Source organism: Toxorhynchites rutilus, chromosome 3, assembly GCF_029784135.1.
Source record: "Toxorhynchites rutilus septentrionalis strain SRP chromosome 3, ASM2978413v1, whole genome shotgun sequence".
NCBI lineage: Eukaryota > Metazoa > Arthropoda > Insecta > Diptera > Culicidae > Toxorhynchites > Toxorhynchites rutilus.
The window spans coordinates 184,194,555-184,216,160 of NC_073746.1; the positions used below are offsets into that span (position 1 = coordinate 184,194,555).

The window sequence follows — 21,606 nt, forward strand, 5'->3', positions numbered from 1 at the left end:
GATAGCGGCATCTTCACTGATTCAAAATCTGTTCGATTTTTTTTATTTCAAATAATCAGAAGAACTGGAATCGTGTACGCCATGGCATAATTTTCTTTGAATCTTTTCACTTCACCAGCTTGTAACTATTCTTTTTTTAATCCCATCTGTTTATTTTATTATGCTCATTTAGCAATTCAACTGTAACAAAGCCGAATTTATTCATGTACATTTTTATCTTAAGATAATTTTTGTTGCATACTACACTCTAGCCATTTTTAGGCGTAACAGTATTCCTATCTATCGATAAACATTTGTTTTATCCTTTACACAGTAGCCATTTAGGCGTGAGAGTATTCCTGTTCTATCGATACACACGTCGCCTTTTTCCGGCGTAAGAATATTCCTTTTTTTCATACAATTATTCATTGAATCTTCCTTGATGTGGAAATAACAATATTTGGTTATGCATTTGGTTTTAACATTAGTTATCAAATCTTATAGCTAAAATTTAAGATATGTGCTGGAGCACAACAATAACGTTTGACCACGTTCAAAAAGTTTTTTTTCTTCAAGCGTGTTACCATTGGTTGACCAAGTCGCTTTGCTCGTGGATTTGGATAATTCCTCAATTTTTCCGCATAGTTTCTTCTCGTTTTATAGAGTTCTTCTTTAACCGTCGCCGTCCCTAAGTATCTACGTATGACACTTTTGCGGGTGTACCAAGGGGCGCCAGTAATTTGTCTTAGCTGTTTATTTTGTACTCTTTCGATGATTTCGATGTTACTCGCTGAAGCTGTTTGCCATAGTTGACAGCCGTAATGCCAAATAGGCTTCAGCATTGTATAGAAGTAGTTTGAACTCTAGTTTTAATTTCGACTTCCTCCCGATTAGCCAATGTATTTGATTTACTCGCATCTTCAGTTGCGTTTTCTTTGCTTGTTTCTTCCAGGTTAGACGGCGATCTAGGTGATATTTAATTTCATTTGATTAAGGCATCTCCATTTTTTGAAGCCTTTTTTCCGTTACTGTTATATGTTCTTGGTGATCCCGTGAGACAATCGTTGTTTTTGTGACTGCTAAGGATAGCTGCGTCATCTGCGAATGTTGTAGTCACTAAGTTCCGCGCGGTCGGGAGATCAGCTCTGTAGATAAGATAGAGAATCGATCCAAGGACACTGCCCTGTGGAACGTCAGCATAAATTTCTCGACACGATAATTTCTTAATTGGACATTTTTGTAAGCATCGAGTTCGGGGCCCAAATTATGTCGTTGACACTGTACCACTCTCATCAAACATTACAGGACAAAACGCCTCCAATGCGACATTGAGTGGTGCCTCGGAATGTCGCATTAAATGTAAATTACTGTAATATAATAATAGATCACAACAAGGCAAACATTTGAACGTAGTATACTCTACAATTAGAGGCCTAAACCTTCGAAATCATATGGATTACGTAGTTTTGTCTTTCAGAAACGCAAAACAATCTCGATATTACTAGGTAATTCTATATTTTTTTGTCGAGTGTATTATACGAACAACATATGTTAGGGGTGTGGAAAAATATTGTACAGACATTTTATAACATTTGGAAAGTTTGACATCTCGCGTGGTTCGGCATCCCTGTTATTTTCATTTGGTCGAGGAAAAAAAGCAACAGGAGAAGTAGGAAGCCAGTTGTCAGGACTCGTTTCAGGATCTCATAAGTGAACATTTATTAGTGCGAGACAATTGTAAATAATCTCAACCGATACTTTACAAAGTAAAAAATCTGTGTTATATTACTCACAGAAAATTTGTTTTAAGTAAGGATATCTATAAAGTTTATTGAGAGTAGGTTCAATATTCTTGGGTGGTAAGTGGATATAACAATGGGTTGTTCGCTTCTGCGCCAGAATGACTTGTTAACATCTTCTCATTTGCTTATGTTTTAATTGAATTTTGATTGTCAAGGATCATGCGAAGCAGAACAGAGCTTGTTACGACACGACTAGAGGACTCGGACTTCGAGGATGAATCAGATTTTGAGGATTCAGAAGAGGATTGGCAACCGGCAAAAGGCGAACAGGTATGTATTGCACAGATTTTCCTAACAAAACATTTACAATTCCATATTTTAGAAAACAAAAAAAGTCAGGACCACATATCGTGCTAAAAAAGTAGACACTGCCGTCAAAGGTAGCCCGAAAAAGCAACCCCGCAAACCGGGTAAAAGATCGAAAAAAGTAGCTAATTCCGATGGGGAGAAAAATGCCGATGAATCGTCCTTATCTGGTCAAGCATCAACTCCTGCGAAAAAGCCAAGAAGATCGGTAAAACATACTTCATTTTCTGCTGCAACACATCTCATTTACATTTTTTTATAGCTCAAAGAAAAGGCGAAATCGACAAACACAACAGCTCATGCTACGACGCTTGAACCAACGCCGGCCGTGAAGCATGAGCCAACGACTTCAGCACCTGTAGTACTGAAGCCACAGCCACAGCAACGTAAAGTTGTTACACCTTTAAAAAGCTTTCCAGACAAATGCGGATATCTAAATCTCTACATATTTAAAGGAGATTTAAAAGACGGAATTATAAACAATCCACAGGTCTGTTTGTGGCGACGAGACGGATCGAGCTTATTGCAAAAATATTTGCGCGACAAAAGTGCTGATGGTGACACACCACAGTTCAATTCCTGTATGGTGGTACGTTGTTCATGCTACGTTAAACTACTTTTAGTCAATTAGTTGTCTAAAATATCTTATCTTTAATTCAACAACCTATTCTAATCCTATTGAAATTGGTTTTGCTATTGAAACAATGAATTGATACATGTGGTATCTAGCACAAGGAATATAAACTAAGTATTTTGATTGATTTCGTTCTAGTATTCGTGCTGGGAAGACAAACGGGCCGATGAATACTTGGAGATTAAAGTTAAATGTATCGATCTGACCAAACAGATCAGGGTGGAATTGACGAACGCAAGCGAATTGGAAGCCAAATCACGTGTAGAGTATGATAATTATGTGGCTGTTCACGGGGTTCCACCTCCTAGAACAACTCCATCCAAAGATTTTCAAGGATCCAATCATCATGAAGATGACGACGATGATGATGATGACGATGAAGACGATGATATCGACGAAGGCAACGATATCGAAAATGATGATGGTAACGACGATCCGGAGGATGGGGAAGGAGAAGGTAGTGAAGATACAGCACAGGAAGAATGAAACAAACCGTATATCAAATAATCTGACCGTTGGATGGTAGAAGACTGTTCGTAAAAATCATGATTCCACATATAACCCATTACCAACTGCGTCGAATACAGCTTGATATTTTCATAATAACATATACTTTCGCCAATCATTGGAAAAGGCAGATCCTACCTTACGTCTCCACTCAGTCGGCGTTTATATATGGGAGTTTCCCTACAGCACGATGAAATAAATTGTAACCAGCTGTCAATAACTAAATACACCCCACTCCAGCCGTAGCTGATCAATAGATTCATTGTTATAAATGGAAATTTGTGAAAGATAAATTATCATTGTCATCAGGATTCGTTGGTATTTACTTTCAAGTACAATCCTGATCTGCATTTTTATTTCAACTTTACAATTGTAATAATGGAAAAACTACTCGGAGAATAATAAAACTTATGAAAGTATTTCAAAAATTTTTTTTTATGTTTCTGGTGGGTTTTTAAAAACTAGAGCATTATAGATGCTTCATTTGAGAACCATTTGGAGATGAACTCAACAATAAATGATTCGATGCGAGAGGAAACGATGAGCCTGAACAGTTACGTAGTGATGGCAGGCAGTGCCCCGGTAAATTATAAAAATGGAGCCCCAAAAATACCCTTTTTTATTTTTTCACTAGTTTTGAGATTAGGGATTGTTAACCGGTTTCACCGTTACCGGTTTTACCGGTAATACCAAGTCAATTTCCGTTACCGAATTACCGGTAATTTTACAATCAATAACCGGTAATTTCGGTATTTTTTATCTTTATACCATAAATAATATTTGCCTTTATGCCGCTTCGTAATATTACTCGAGAATCAAATAAGATCGATAAAACGCAACTGGCAGTATTGCGCCGATTCTACGACCTCCGAGCATCAGTTCAAAAATCGCTACCTGGTCCGAAAACGAGTCCCAGGATTAGCTTTAGCGACGAACAGCGATAAAGGAATTGGTAGATGCCCTCGTACCAGTTCTGGTCGCTGTTGAACTGCTATGCCGGAAGAAATGCACCCTTTATAAAGCTGACGTCAGATTGTAATTTATGTTAGAACAGCTATCGGAGCACCAGAAATTTCGAAGCAACTGCTTGAAGCCCTGATTGTAAGGTTTGCAGAAAGACGTTTCGTATATGCAGATTTGGTCCCATATATGAATAATAATTCTACTCGTGATCGTGACACAATTAATGATGATTTTGGCGTTTTCTATTGAACGTCACGGATTGAAGTGATCAAACAGACATTTGAAATTGTTCTTGACTTGATCAAATTTGACGATGATGATATTGATTCAGTAGCAGGAAAAAATTCACTGAACGATGCGAAACCTGCAGAACAATTGAGCATCAAGGAAAAACGATGCTCTTCGATGCTCTTCGTACTGTATGCCCATCATAATTGGACTCTGAACGGGCGTTTTTTCTTTTCTGGAAACTTTGTTAATGAGATCCGATCTAGATTAGAAGACGAAAAATTTTACATTCTCTGTGCCTTAACAGTGGCGTCGAGAGATGCTTTCACACCCGAGGTGGAAGAGTTGAATTGCGCCCAAACTCCCACCAGAAAAGGAATCAATCATATTTATCCCATTTCTTCATATAAATTCGGTTCATTCTGCACCCCTAAAATCGTGTACCCGGGTGTAACCGGTTATTGAAATTTTGGCACGGTAATGCAATCCCTAATTGTGATATTTTGGGAAAACTACTCACTTACACCAATATTCACTTTGAGCAGATCATTCGTATTTAGAAGGCTAGAAATATCATTACCAGCTTCGCTTATTCTCTAGCCAAATCTTTGCCTTGTGTGCTTTGGCTGAAGCAAAATGATCCACAATTGCATCTAAATCAAGGTCTGCTAGCGATTCATTCTCGATCGAAAGAATTACCAAGCCATTGAGTCGGTCTTGGTTCATTTTAGAACGCAGTTGATTTTTGAACAATTAAAACTTGCTGAAACTGCGTTCGCACATGGAATTGTTGTAGTGCCGTCTCGATGTTAGGACAAACTGCTTCAAGAGATTATTTGAGAATAATTTTCAAGATGCTAAAAGGCGTCGAGGAGTTCAGGTCAGGGAATAGATCATACATCTGCGTCTTGAACACATCCGCCTCTGATACAAGTTCCTCTGAATCAACGTCTGAAGAATACTGTGGCTGTGGAGTTTCCAGTTTTTTCGTTTTTCGTGGTCGAGTAGCCTTTATATTGTCAGAGATATCGAGTTGAATAAACTTTTCTTTTGCGTACTAAATGGCATGATTAAATACTTCCTTCTCCATCTCCTCGAATGATTCACGCAAGGCTTTAAGGATTTACTTGCTTCGTCTAAGGTCATGCCTTTTGATTGTAACGATTCATTCATTTTGTCCATAAAATTTAGGATTCTTTCTTTTTTTTCGGTTCGTCGATGGTAACACTGCATTCCCCACTTCGGGACGATAACATTCTGCTACTCGTTCAGTCTGATCGGATGGTTTTTTGTGCCAAGATGTACAATTTACAACATGCAACATTTACATGTATGTCGAGCAACCGAAGCCTTAATAAAATATTGTCCTCTTATGGTGAGAATTTCAACATTTCTCGTCGTCGATTACTTCCTCTTGGGGTACGCGAAAGACTGTTGCTATGTTATTACGCCATAGAATTTGGAGGAACTTAAAGAAGAAATAACTCGGATTTTCAACAGCATCGAAGTCGTAGAGTTGTGCATGTTGAATTTTGTTCACCGTTGAAAACGCGTTATCATATCGAAAATGTCCTAAGATTATTAGCTTTATTTTTGTTTTTTTTAAATAAAAATCGGTTCACTTTTTGTAGAAGTTATTAAAATTTGTTGCGTGAGCGCTTAATTTGAAAGACCCTGTATATCAGTGAGAACAATAAAGACGGAATAAATGGATAATTTCAACGCTAAGGGTGGGTTTAGACTAGGGATATATTCATGTGAAGAAATAAGATGAGATTTATAGAAATCGCATCAACCGTTTACACTAGCGTGAACTTCTATAATGAATATATTCATATCTTCGGTGAATTTATTCACCTGAAGTAGAACTGCATCCAACTTTAGTGATTTCTCACCAGTGAGAAATTCACAAGCGTTTACATATGCTGAATTTATTCAAGTTATATATACCTCGAATAAGTGTATCATATTTATTCTCACCCGTTTACACCTATTTTCACGTGAATAAATCCATCTATAGCTATAGATCTTCCTAATGTAAACCCGCCATAATACTGCTTGCCGTTTTGACTACCATCTCGTATCGGAATGCCCTCCCAACGATACTCCCAAGGACTCAATAAGTACGTTCCAACGCGTAGTTGAACTGCTGAAATATTTGAACAATTCTTATACGGTTCCAAAGAACGTTATTATTATAGGTGAAATGCTACTTGCGTGTACTCCGACGAGATTCTAACTATAGACAGCACAGGGAACGAAACGAGCTAGATTGTTAACCAGGAGTATTTTCGACTTGCAGTTGCAGGTTCCCAGCATACATTGAATCGTATAACTTTGGCACACGCCAAAGCAAATATCAATCAAAGGATGCATCATGTGTATCCGAAATCGTATAAAATGCAAATACCCGATTTTCTATATCATTAATGGATTAAGTCGTATATCGGTATAACGATCATCCTAGTATCGCGATATGCAGTATTATATACGCACATTAAATTCATTTCATATGGCATTGTTGGGCCAAATCGCATATCAGTCTAAGAAGTATCGTATATCGTTATATAAGGCTTTATATGCATATAGAATACGGCATATGCGTATATCGCCTCTACTTTTGTGTGTGTATGCCAAATGTGTTTTGGATGTATTGTATCGCCTTGAATTATGCCCATTTATACGATTTAATATTTGCTGGGTTGTACAATAAATGCTTAATCAATTGAAAGAGGTCATTGCACAAAAAGGATTGAATACAAGCTATGGTTCATTTTAATAGTTTGTTCAGCTACTATTGTTAACATACATCTCCTACATGACGAATACTTTTGCTCACTTAAATTTGGAGTTTTGGTTATTGTTTTTATAATACCAGCTTTCTATATCCACTTCCATGATTTCTGAATAAAGCAAACAATTAATTACACTTGGTTATTTTATTTGAATATCCTTTAACAGTTAGTTGAAACCACACGGCATAGTAAAATATCAATCATAATACAAGTCGGAATCTCTTATATATGAACACGATTATATAAGATTCGATTATATACAATTTAGGACTCAATTATATACAGCATGAAGAAAAATATATATTTTAAATATGACTTATTTCAATGAAAAATATAATATTTCAACGTTAGGTGAAATTTTATTGGGTTTTATATATACAGTGAAGTATAAATCGTGATTTTTCCAGATTTTGATAGAGCTCACCATGAATTGCCTATAACGATATTGCAGCGAAATTAAGAAAGACAGAAGTTCGGTGTCAAAGAACAATTTATAGAACGGTTTGAGAACTGCAAGAACTTCAAGTTTATTATTATTATGCTTATTATGAATGTTTGGGTTAAAATTGTTAATAACACTTTCAAAATCACTATCTTAAGTTTTTCACTTCCAAAAAGTTTCTTTTGATCCACTTATTTTGATTTTTGACAACTATACCTTGTACTATATTTTCTCATCTTTCAAATGGAAACAACAGAAACGTCCTATGTAGTGTACTTGTACGGAAACCTCTTTAATTGTTGAAATTCAACCATATGCGTAGAAGTATTTTTTTCATCAAATATAATCGTCCATCACCTGCTGGGAAATTCTAGATATTTTTTTTTCATACAATGAAAAAAAAAAATCGGAGAGTGTATATATTCGAGTCAGCCCTGTATTTCAAAACAAAAATCAACCGGGCAAACGTAATGCACCAGGCAAACGTATGCCGTTCCTTTGCTAAAGGATCGTTTTTTATGTTTCAAGCTAACTGGGCTATCCGTGGAACACAGATTTGCGTGCGAGAGACCGCCGCTTCCGACGGCGGGCCGGCGGTCGATTCGGATCGCGTGATCTTGGCGACTTGGGGCGCCTCGATTCCTTCTTCGCGTTAAATGAGGACTTCTTCTCCATTACATTGACCTCCAAACAAAATTTGGAAAAACGAGAACGAAAAAAATAATTTATAATAGAATTTACGCTTTATTCTGTGAGGCATTTACACCTATGATTTTCTAGTCTACTTGTGACATTACACTTTTTCTGAGCGGTTGTTTCTGTTGCAATTGTTTTCTAGCGATATTTTTTTCGGTCACGGCTCGTGACATGATTCCTTCTGGTGTATTCTTTTTCCTCTTCTTAGCTGGTACTATCGTTTCTAGAGATACTTTGCATTATGTAATAATACTTACGTAATGTTCAATTAATACGTGGTTGAAATACATATACAGGCTCGAGAGTACGAGTGTATCAATGCAAGTTATTTCACGACAAAAAACACGAACCAAATCGGAAATCATTGAGGAAAATTCCTCTCCAGCTTAGTGTAATCTTTGATGCTTCTCCAAATCTTTGTTCCGTCCTGCAAGGAAACCTTTGCTGCAAATTGCGCACTTCAGTGGGTATCTTTTTGTATGACCAACTTCATGACGCACTTTGTCCGTTAGCTGAGCGAAAGTCTGCTGGCAAAATCGACACGCATAAGGCTCCTCTTTAGTATGAACCCTCAAATGAAATTGTAGCATATGTTTCCATTTAAATTGAAGGGAACACAGACTGCAAGTGTATGGTTTATCTTGTGAATGGATAGATTTCATATGGGTTTGAAGGTAGTGTTTGTTTTTAAACAGTTGTCCACATGCATCACATTGCCAATTGTGACTAGCAATTTCGCAATCTTTCTTGGGCAATTCATGTTCATTCAGGTGTTTCAATCTGATATGATTATGTAATAATTTTGAAGAGCGGAATGATTTCTCACATTCTTTACATGCATATTTACGAGTATATGGAACAAGTCGATGTTGTTCCAATCTCACAACGGTGGGAAACTGCTTGAAACATATTTCACACTCAAATGGTCTATCACGAGTCGCCTGACGCCTGTAAAGCTTGTGATGCATCTGAGAGTGCTGCTTGAGAGAGTCTAACGAAGGAAATTCGGCAGAGCATCCACAACATTTTCTACTTACAGTGCCATTTTCGATTTCAGTTCGCTTTTTTATTGCTCTGCAACCGCGTCTTCTAGTAACTAGTTTCTTTTTATAGCTAAAGCTAAATTTCTGATGAAAATTCATTGCACGCTTATCGCTGTAACGCTTAAAACAAAATTGGCACTCAAATGGTCTAGATGGATCTTCATCTTTTCTATTCAAAATATGCTCCTGAGAATGTTCGAGAAGCTCTTGCTTTCCGGAAAGCATAACGTCGCACGAACAACATTGCACTATTTTTGGAAAACCAATGGAAACTAACCGATGTTTAAACGCATTCAACATATGAATTGAATCTAAATAAGAAATGCCGGAAAATATTTTATAGCAAATAATACATTCAATTAAATTATCAGGTACAGGTCCACAGATAGCCTTATCGGAAATATGACACAGTCGCGAATGTTCTTCAAGATCCTCTAATGTTTTGAAATGTTCTATACAACCGCAGCATTGTGTGTAATTAGCTTCCTGATTTTCTTCGACTTGTGCAAGCGGATCCACAATGATAAGATCGTCTATGTACGAATTCATGTTTGTAACTATTCTTACAGTATCCTTCGCGATGTTCGCCTCGTTATTCAAAGATTCAAACACTACATTTTCATTTACATCTTCATCGATAAGAGGAGACTGCCGATCATTTTCAAGATTGTCTTCCTGATTAACATATTCTTCTTCCAAAACTTCTATTAGTCCCACTTCCATTCCAGACCCAATGGAGCAGCTTTTCTCATTGTTTCCCTTCAAATTTATCAGATTTTTCCTAAAATAAAAATTCACCAAATAATTATATATGCCAAATCAAAACTTCAACTGGTTTTTTAGATTCGTCGCGCGGATGCTCAATTACAAATTACAAATGCAAGTTGAAATGATTTAATGTAGAGGTAAAATTTACTCTCGTCAACGGAAATGTTGATGTTGGTATATTACATCGTACCGATGCAAAAAAAACTGTTTTCGTAACATACCTTACTACACGCTGCTTGAGATATTGGTCAGTATGTTTGCACTTTCGAATAAGGATTTCCGTCGACTTTAGAGCTACAAAGCACTGACTGCAAATAGATTGAGGTAATCCATCGTTTTGCTCGACCTGTTCATGAGAGAAGAATACTCAATAATATAACAGTAACGTTCCATCAAGACGACCTTTATTTGTGCTATAGCGACAAGTGTATTCGTCAGATCTACAGCTTTCCTAGAGTCGAACAGTGAAAACAGAAAACGACCCGATTCCATGCATATTCGACATAAATTTTCTATATTAAGAGACATTCTAACAAATTTATCACAGAAACATAAGTATCAACACAAAATCACAACATTGGTCAGAATCTGAATGACATAAATGCCACAGAATTACAGGGTTCAGACTCTTAAGATGTTTAATTTTCATTCGATTCGTGTGTGATATTAAGCACAATGTACACTTCTTCTTAAACTACACTAAATAAATAACGATATATGACTAGGTTCCCGACAAACATTAAATCGTATAACTTCGCATATAAATTTGTATCAAATTACAATCGTATAAAATATAAATCAAATAATGCATGATACACATGATGTCATATAAAATGTAAAAAAACATTTTCTATATCATTGATGGATTAAGTCGTATATCAGTATAACGACCATCATAGTATAGCATACAGCATTATCGGGTCAAATCGCATATATGTGTAAAAAGCATCGTATATCGTTATACACGGCTTTATATGCATATAAAATTTGGCATATACGTATATCGTATACACTATTGCGTGTATATGTCAGTTAGATGCATTATATATCACCCAAATTTGTCTTGGATGTATGTATATGGCCTCCAATTATAGCTATTCATACATTTAATGTTTGCTGGGTCGAGGTGAGGAATCGAATGTGATTCACGTACAACATCGTCACGTTAGGTCAATTATTCCCCCATGCAATTGTTATGTAAACATTCACATACACCAGCAATGGCAAGTTAGCCGTCGGCAAATTAAGTCCAAGTTCTCTAGTTGAAGAAACGGTGACGGGACGTTGTATGTGTAGTCAGAGATACCAGGTTTGAAGACATGTCTTTATTTTGAAGACATTTGACTTACTAGGAAGACATTTGATTTTGTGAAGACATTTTAAAGACATTATGAAATATGTGAACACATTTCAGTATGATAGCGCGATATGATTATTTCCATGAAATTCCAGCTATTGGCCGAAAATATCGTCGAAAGAAGTAGGGCCTCAGTGTCATTCCCTCGCTTTTTTATGAGTGTCACTTGTTTACTTTCGTTCTTAATAATCAACGGAGACTTTCGTCTCGGGGTCATTCATATGGTTTTTTAAACTTTTCCAAGTAGAGAATCCACAAATATGTAGCATAAATTCAACAAAAAAGCGATATTTATTTCAAATTATGGAGAACTCCATACGGTTTGAATACATATTGTCATATTGTGAATGATTGTGACATATTATTTTTATTATTTTGGGCCTTTACTACACAATAGATTAACCTAGATCTTTCAAACGACCACTCCAAATCGAAGGTTTCCAGATTACATACAGTTTCAATTATTAGTTTCATGGATTTATGGATATGGTTTGAGTTACAACCAAAACTTCAATAACAAATTCAAATGGCCTGATGGGGTAACCGTACGTATGTTTGAGCCTAACCAAAAAAACGGATCATCCATCCGTCACCTTACTGCAACTTAGATCATCGCATCACAGGACGCACAGAAATAAGCACTATGGAAGACTCCTCTCCGTCTGACACAGTCGTGCTGCATCCTGAGTCTAACCAGCAGTGTCCTAGTCGTCCTGGCTCTGTGTTCAGTTCTGGAGACGGGGTCTTCCGTGCTACCCCCTCTGGCAAGTACACTCTAAATACGAACATTTCATACGTTGAAAATCCTTCACATCGCAGCTTCTCCAACTCTGATAGTCTTCATCACCTGGGACGCAAACCGTTCAGTATTATGGGAGACTCTGAGCCCCCCAGCACAGTCGAGCATTTCCTGCCTGCGTTCAACAGTCGTCCCAGGCCTGTGCTTGGGTCTGGTGGAAGAGTCGCCCAGCCTGTAATATCAGGAAAGTATCCATTGTTTTCATCTTGTTCTCCACATAATGGATCTTCGCGTTACAGCGACCGTGTCCCGTGTAACTATAACACACTACTGGAAAATAACGTACTCATCTATTACCAGAATGTTGGAGGCATCAACACGTCAGTGGCTCAATACAGATTGGCTTGTTCAGACGCCTGTTACGACATCTATGCATTCACGTAGACATGGTTAAAAAGCAGCACACTCTCTAGGCAAATATTCAGCACGGAGTTCACAGTATATCGCACTGATCGGTCACGAGACACGAGCCCCAAAAGTAATGGTGGTGGAGTTTTACTTGCCATTCGGTCAACTTTTCAATCTCGACAGCTCCTTCCACCGAATTGCACTGGTGTTGAACAACTGTGGATGTCCTTCACTCTACAATCAAAATCTGTATTCATCTGTGTAGTATATCTGCCTCCCGACCGAGTAAGAGATTCTGAATTGATAAATCAACACATAAATTCTCTCTTCTGGATTGTATCGAAGATGAGTACAAACGACGACATTCTTGTTATTGGTGATTTCAATCTATCTTCACTCAAATGGTGTGTAAACGATGCCGGATACCTCTATACTCAATCCAGTTGTTCAAACATTGGACCCTTAGCGGCTGCCCTTCTGGATAGTTATAGTACTGCAGGTCTCCGTCAACTGAATAGTGTATCCAATGCGAATCATGGACTGCTCGATCTATGTTTTCTCAGTCAGGAGCTAATTTCCAACTGCTCAATTTTTGAGGCACCTGAGCCACTAGTGAAACATTGCATCCACCACCCACCTCTACAAGTATCGCTAAAATTGTGCCAGGCTTTTCCTTACCGAAACGCCACAGGAAGCATCTCATACGACTTTTGGAAAGCTGACTTCGTTAGAATGATCGCTTTTCTCGACAACATTAAATGGGATGAAGAAATGCGAGGTTGTGACGTGAATGTTGCATCGAATATATTTACAAGTATAGTTGGTTACGCAATCGACCAGTTCGTACCAAAGAAAATTTCGCTCTCACTAATTCACCCTCCATGGTCCAGTCATCGTTTGAAGCGCCTAAAAACCTCTAAGCGGGCTGCTCTGAAGAAGTTTTGCAAACTGCGAACAGAAGAATCGAGAAAGAAATACATACGAATCAACAAACAGTATAAGGCGCTCAACAAACATCTCTATCGCAATCATCAGTATCGTCTTCAACATAAGCTTAGATCTAATCCCAAAAGTTTCTGGAATCACGTGAAAGATCAACGTAAGGAATCCGGCCTTCCTTCCACGATGTCCAATGGAGATCGGGAAATGTCTACCGTTGATGGAATCGCCGATTTGTTCATGGCACATTTTCGCAGTGTTTTCGTTAGCGAAGTGGTTTCTGATGAACTCGTTTCAAATGCTGCAAGAGAAGTTCCCATGCACTTAGCCATTGAACCCCTTCCACATTTATCGATAGATGACGTCCGTAAAGCTGGTCTTCGTTTGAAAAACTCCACCTGCATTGGTCCTGATGGAATCCCCGCCTTGGTGATTAAATACTGTATAGACGTCCTGAGTACACCACTTGCAGCCATATTCAACCTCTCATTAAAATCTGGAATTTTCCCTAACGGTTGGAAGGATTCTTTCATTTTTCCTGTTTTTAAGAAAGGCGACAAGCATTCTGTTACGAACTATCGAGGCATTGCCGCTTTGTGTGCTGTGTCCAAACTTTTCGAGTTAATCGTCCTAGACTACGTTAAACACAGTTGTTCCAGTTATATAGCTGCTGAACAACATGGATTCATGAAGAAAAGATCAACATCAACAAATCTAGTGCAATACACATCATTTATAATCCGCGAGCTTGATAACGGGAAACAGGTTGATGCTGTCTATACTGACTTCTCGGCTGCGTTTGACAAAATCAACCATAAGATTGCTGTTGCCAAACTAGAGCGGCTTGGCTTCCATGGTGCACTCCTCAACTGGCTTCGATCTTATCTCACGGGTCGTCAAATGTCCGTCAAAATAGGTGATCATGTTTCTCAATCTTTTCCTGTGTCATCTGGTGTACCACAAGGCAGCCATCTCGGTCCATTCGTATTTCTGCTGTATTTGAATGACATTCACTTCTCAATCAAATGCCAGAAGCTGTCTTATGCGGATGATTTCAAGCTGTACTTTGTCATAAACGATCGTACTGACGCAGTTTTCCTTCAACAACAGTTGGACATATTTGCTGAGTGGTGTCAAAACAATATGATGATACTGAATGCTTCGAAATGCTCTGTCATCAGTTTCTGTAGGAAGAAATCACCCATCTGCTTCACATACTCTCTTCGTGGGCAGTCACTAAACCGAGAGTCTATTGTGAAGGATTTGGGAGTAATGCTTGACTCTCATCTCACCTTTAAACAGCATGTGTCATATGTCGCCAGCAAAGCATCTTCTCTGCTTGGATTTATCTTTCGCTATGCAAAGGATTTCAGAGACATTGCATGTTTGAAAACCTTGTACTGTTCAATAGTCCGCTCAACTTTAGAATACTGTTCAGTAATTTGGGCACCGTTCTACAATAATGCAGTCAATCGTATTGAGTCCATACAGAGAAGATTTGTACGCTTTGCTCTTCGAAAACTACCCTGGAGGGATCCCGTTAACCTGCCAAGTTACGAAAGTCGATGTAATTTGTTGAGCCTGCAACTTCTAAATGTGCGTCGAGACCTGTCTAAGGCAATGTTTATTGCTGATCTATTACGGTCAGATATAGACTGCGTTGCACTTCTCCAACAGTTAAATATACACATAAGACGAATAAATTTACGTTCCCACCCGTTTCTGAATATTCCGGCATCTCGTACAAACTATGGTGCAAATGAACCTCTGACCAGCATGTGTAAAATATTCAACAAATGTTATCATATATTTGACTTTAATCATTCTCGTGCTAGTCTTAAGTTTATGTTTTACAATATTTTATCACCATGACTATTGAATGTATAACTTGTTTGTAATAATGTAATAATGTTAGTGTTATGTATAAGATAGTTTAAGTAAGTTGTATCTGTTGGTTTGAATGTAATCTGTGTTAATCTGTCTGTAGGACTACACCAATTATTCGAATATCATGGAGCACAGATCTCTGAATGATCAACTTTTCATGTACAAAATTACAGAAAAAAGTTAAAGGATAAAATAAAACCTCAGCACTAAGCAAACACTCAAACCCCAGCAAATATTAAATCGCATAACAAGCGTATATATAACATCATATGCCCTAAAATTTGGTTGGATGAATATGCAACTTTGACCGGCTATAATAGCGATTATGTTGGAATTGAATTGCGATCTAATATGAATATATTCATGAATTGTCAAAGCACCAAATACGGCTTTTGCCATACTCATATACGATTTATTACAGACATAGAAAAAAAAAACAAATGGCGCAAAATATTTTCGTGAAATGTTTATTATAACCTCTCGAATCGCCATTTTTATATATGAGTATTTATGAATAGAAATAATAATTGATTGATTGACTTATGTTGGGTGTGGAATATGAATGTTTAAAATGACAAAGATTGATGTTTGGTGGAAACTGCTCCGATGTGGGTTCGAACTCCGGTCGTCTGGATTATCATCCACCAGCTATCTCGCGCGGCTATCTGAAATTCAATTCAACAGCGGTTAAAACTTTCGAGTTCATCAGCATTTCATTGACATTTCAATATGATGTGATATGTTCTTTATTAGGATCTAATATGATTACTGTTTCATGATTTTCTTCAGCATGCAACACGATTTACTACAGTACTGAATCGATTTAAATTATACGCTTATACGACACATAAACAGCATCAGCGTAATATACGCACATGATGCGGATTAAATAAATTTGACGACAATATACATCATAAAATTGATGTTTATTATACCGAATTGCGACTTAATTTGATAATGATATATAAAATCGAGTTTTTACATTTTATGCGATTTCAAATATACACGATACATACTTTGATTGATATTATATGCGATTCTGATTTATTCGGATTCCTTGTAAGACTTGGCACGTGCAAAATTATACGATTTAATGTTTGCTGGGACGTCTAGATTCAAATACGAAAAAATCTAAATTTGTCGTGCAAATGTCGTGCGGTGCAAATGTTGCAGGGGTTATTGTTCATCCGGCAAAAATGTAATTGCCATTTTGTGGTGGCGGCTATTTTAGATTTGCATTTTTCCTAAATAACTGTGTTCTACTAGTCAATCCCTTTCATTTGATACCCATATTAATGGGGCTTTGAGAAAATATCTAATCCGCCATTTTGTAGCGGTCGCCATCTTAGATTTAAAATAATAAAGATAATGAAATATGCAGTTTTATAATGACTGCAGAGATAATGGTGTGTTCCAAATTTCAGATCAATCGGACAACAGGAAAGGGGTCAAATTTCAATTAATGTGATACAGCACCATAGACAAACATGTTACATACAAACATACAAATATGTCACAGCTAAATAAAACCGCTTAAAAACTCCAGCATTCTATCGAATCGGGCGCGATTAGCCACTCATTCACCCGGCGCGACGCTTCCACCGCTTTTAACATACTTCGATAGGCTCTCCTGCTCCACATCCCATTGAAACTCCTGTCACTTAGGCCGAGGACATAGTAAACGCGATGCGGTGCGGGCGTGGGCGCGGGATCGATTGCGGGAAAGCTCTTTTGTTTACGACTGTGGAAATCAAATGCAAACCGCCCGGACCTGACATAGTAAACGCGATGCGAACGCGATTTCAATGCGGCGAAATTGTGTGTGGAGAGTTCTGCCGCTAGTGAACGCAAGTGGTGGTTGCCAAACGATTTTCATAAATATCTTCACAAACGAACTCATCGAATGGATTATTATTTTCGTTTTGTTCGATGAATTATATAACTTTATTGTTATTTACATAATACATATAATGAAAACGTAACGTTAAGGGCTTTCCATTTACCATGTTCGCAGATAAAAACGATCTCACAATTCAACTGTTTACAAAATGAAGGCATGTTATTATTTTTGGGCCAAGCAGACAGACACAAAGCGGAAAGTTATACGGATTAAATAAATACTCAGACGAAATCAAACACGATTTATCACTTTAATAATATAGCATGGAATGGATTTTACAGGAAGTACAAAATGTCAAAAATATACACTGGTATAAAAAAGGTAGTACATGTTAAGGTATGAAAAGATAATATTGTAATCATCAAATATAGGTATGACGAAAGCCGTGTTGCCAATATCTCTACACTCCTCCTCAACATCGGCTTGTTAATCCGCCAGACTACTCAAAAATCGAAGCTGTAGAATACGAACACGAGCTACTGGTTTGGTGAGCAAATCCGCTGTCAAACTTTCCGATGGGCAATACATATAGTGGATAGCTCCGGATTGATATAGATGTTTAACGAAATGATACTTTATATCGATTTGTTTCGTTCTATTGCTAAACTTTTCCGAATTCAGCGTTTTCAGACACGACTGATTGTCTTCATTTATCTTTACTGTCTGGATATCCTCGTCGAGATCATGTAATAGTCGTTGGAGCCACAATGCCTCTTGAGATGCCTCTGACAAGGCGACAAATTAGGCCTCAGCAGTCGACAAGGAAACGCAGGTCTGCTTGCGACATGCCCATGATATGGTACCGCCACAAAACTTAAACAAGAATCCACTGTTCGACTTCCTATCAGTTCTGCATTCAGCCCAATCCGCAAAGTTTACGACTGAGAATCGATATAGGAGCTGCTATGTCAGGTCTACTATTGACAGACAAGAAGAGCAACTTTCCCACTAATTTTTGATAGTCCAAGTTATAAGGAAGCGGTTCGTCTTCAGGGTTCGACTTAAAATATCCAACGTCAATGGGAATCGGAGACGATTTTGCGTCCTGTAAGCCAGCTGACTTCACGATATCTGTTATGTATTTCCGTTGCGAAATGTGAAAATCCCCAGCACTATCGCGCTCCACTTCAATTCCGATGTAATTGCGAACTTCTCCCAAACTAACTACGTCAAAATTCCGCTTAGGTGTGTTTCCTACAGTGATGGTAAAAAATCGCATCATGCGATCAATGAATAGGTATATTTCTCTTATCGGATTTATTGACATCCCCATCAGCAGGCGACACTCTTTCACTCGTCAATCTCCCACAGAGAGTATATTTTGAACGGTGAGCTACCAAGATCTCAAGAGAGCAGTATGAGCAGTAATTCGCTGATGCCTGTACTCTCCAGCGCAATGTTTCTACTATGCAAGCTTTATCGTGAGTGATTGCTACCAACGATTAATCGCAGAGTATAAAGCCTGCGATGAGCACTTGTTCCGACAATGTACATCTCACGAACAACTGTGATCATAGGATGTTAGCCCTATGATTTTGAATTCTCCTTTTACATTGCCTCTGCTTTGACCGGAGTGAGTGTCGTGCAATAAACTTTGTTTGTTTCAGTTTTGTATTGCTCGTCTCTCGCCCCGCAGTGCAATTAAATATCGGTGCAATTAAATATTTAAAAAAAAATCATTCAAAAATGAATAAATCAAACGTTTCCGAAACAATCCGTCAAATTTTCATCGCACATCGGAGAGTTTCGATGTAACGCAGGTGAAGGCTGCGGTTACCACCCGAAATCTCTCATGATTTCGAACTGTGTGAGGCACGTGAGGGACCAACATCCACTGAAGTATAATATCCTCAATTTGGGAAAGAGGGTATCAGATGAAGAAATTGAGGCCATTTCAAAAAAGAAAAAGGCTAAGGTGGGGGGGGGGGGGGGGGCTCATGATGATTCGGCTTTAGTGCGAGTTTATCGTCAGAAGTTAGTTGGTGGGCTCATAAAGTTATGCACCGTGCATAATTGCCCTTTTTCCACCATGGAGTGGGAAGGTTTACGTGACATTATTAATCCAATGTTTCAAGTGCTGAAAATAACGGTCAATAGTCATAACATAGTGTGAATGATCAACAGCACCAGTGACACTATAGTAAATCTCATCAAGGTAGAAGTGAAAGGTCAACTGCTTTCTCTATAATTTGACTGTACATTAAAAATGAACAAAGCTGTCCTTGGAGTTATCATTCAATTTTATAAGCAGTTGAATCTGGTTAGTCGATCTCTAGGTAAGAAAACATTAGTTAAAAGTAGAAAATAACCTTATAGAATATATCAACTTTGAATAACTTAACATTGCTTGATAAACGCCTGTCATTATTCATTCGAGTGTTAAGAGTATTGTTCCCGACAAACTATGAAAAGTATAACTGCATACAAATAGGGTTCCATACTTTTTTCTTTTTTTTTAAACACTGGCATTGATTGACATTGGAGCATTGACGACAACCATAAAATTAGTGATTTAGAATGACAATATGCAATAGAATAAGAGCAATTTTACGCCAAATCAGCCACTATATTCATGACTATTTAATGAAAATAAATTTTAAAATACACTGTTGAATTTTTTTTTGAAAAGTGAATTTAATAAAAAAAACTTGTGTTTCTCAAATGACCTCAAATTTTCAATACTTTGCGATTTTTTTAATACAAAATGTCTACATTGAATTCTACTAACTAGAACTAACCATTTTCAAGATATAACGAGATTTATATATTTTTTTATATTTATAAATAATGTTTGTGAAATTTGCATACTATGTCGGATCCTAGCTCGTAGTGGCCAGCAGCAGTATGCACTTTTTAATATTTAACGAACATTATTTTAATTATACTGAATTGATTCCTGTATATAATCGAGTCAAAGAAATTATTCGTTTTTCATGCATATATGTTTTGTTTTTGAATATAAAAGATGATTTAATTTTTGATTCATCCCCTTAAAATAAGAAAACATTTTTCACACGAAAAAAATAATATCCGGTAACTATCAGTTATCCGGCCTATCCGACCAATATTTGTTATCCGACCCGATTTTACCTAGCCAACACATCCCCCGCTGGAATATTGGATTGTTCCCTCTGACCCAAGGGAGTTTTCTAAATTCGATCTGACGATAAAATTTGCCTCACACGACCAAAAAACGTACTCGATGTCGTTGTTGATGTTGCAAACGCATTAGAGGCCAGTGCAAATAGAACATTAAATCGTTTAATCCTAATGAAATCATTATTACATTTACAAATAAATGTCTGCCGAAGCGCATATTGTTTTTCTTCTTTCTGGTCAAAGCAAATGCACTCGGGGTAGAATATAGAATGTCTGGGAGAAAAAGCGAGAGTGCTCAAATCGTAAAACATGAAGATACTCATTCTCGTGGAGCAAATCCCTGCTGCAAGGTGCACACAAAACGAACGAGGAGAGTAACTCAATAATCTGATCTAGATTCAGTCTAGCAACGCATTGGTGAACTCAGAGTTACCTAGACAACATTATTTTGTTACGATGGGAGACGATTCAAAGTTAGTCGCAGTTTGTACAGATTGCGATCTGTGCAGTTCGAGATTAATCGTTAATCACATCATGCTCCCTTGTTTTCCATCCTTGGTTTCCTATCGATTCGATAAGTTCCTCTTCCTCGCTAGCGATTAAATCATCTACATACACCAGAATGTAACACCGTTTTTCATTAATTTTCATGCTGTATAAACACGGATCCGCTTCGCTTCTTCTGAAGCCATCGCTTTCCAGCACCTGGTGAAGCTTGTTATTCCACGAACGAGCACATTGCTTGAGTCCATAGAGGCTCCGTTTCAAACGACAGACCTTGCCTTCTGCTCCTTTAACAACAAAACCAGGAAGCTGGCGCATGAATAACTACTCCTCAAGGTCACCGTTTAGATACGCTGTGTTAATATCGTATTGCTTTACGATCATTCCTCGCTTTGCTGCGACTGACATGTGCGCCCGAAATGTCGTCTGACGAACAACAGGTGCAAAAACTTCGTCATATTCGTTTCCGTATTGCTGCGTATAGCCTTAAGCTACAAGCCTTGCCTTAAATCGAATGACCATTTACACCTCAACACGCGTTTTCCATTCGGTGCATCCACCAAATCCCAGGCATCCCTACCTTTAATCGAATCGAGTTCTTCTAACATGG

General features: G+C 37.8%; 2 protein-coding genes across 2 annotated transcripts; one reads left to right on the forward strand and one right to left on the reverse strand.

Moving 5' to 3' along the window:
- The first annotated feature begins 1,608 nt into the window (after window positions 1–1,608).
- On the forward strand, window positions 1,609–3,656 carry LOC129779716 (phosphatidylinositol 4-phosphate 5-kinase). Its single transcript, XM_055787358.1, has 5 exons — window positions 1,609–1,838; window positions 1,937–2,051; window positions 2,104–2,295; window positions 2,350–2,676; window positions 2,860–3,656. Exons 2-5 carry the CDS (start codon window positions 1,941–1,943, stop codon window positions 3,205–3,207), a joined length of 978 nt encoding a protein of 325 aa, XP_055643333.1. The 5' UTR covers window positions 1,609–1,838; window positions 1,937–1,940; the 3' UTR covers window positions 3,208–3,656.
- Window positions 3,657–7,264: 3,608 nt separating this feature from the next.
- On the reverse strand, window positions 7,265–10,752 carry LOC129776065 (zinc finger protein 260-like). The gene is made up of 3 exons (XM_055781448.1): window positions 10,566–10,752; window positions 10,385–10,509; window positions 7,265–10,176 (listed from the first exon to the last, which is right to left on the reverse strand). Exons 1-3 carry the CDS (start codon window positions 10,689–10,691, stop codon window positions 8,739–8,741), a joined length of 1,689 nt encoding a protein of 562 aa, XP_055637423.1. The 5' UTR covers window positions 10,692–10,752; the 3' UTR covers window positions 7,265–8,738.
- Window positions 10,753–21,606: the final 10,854 nt, after the last annotated feature.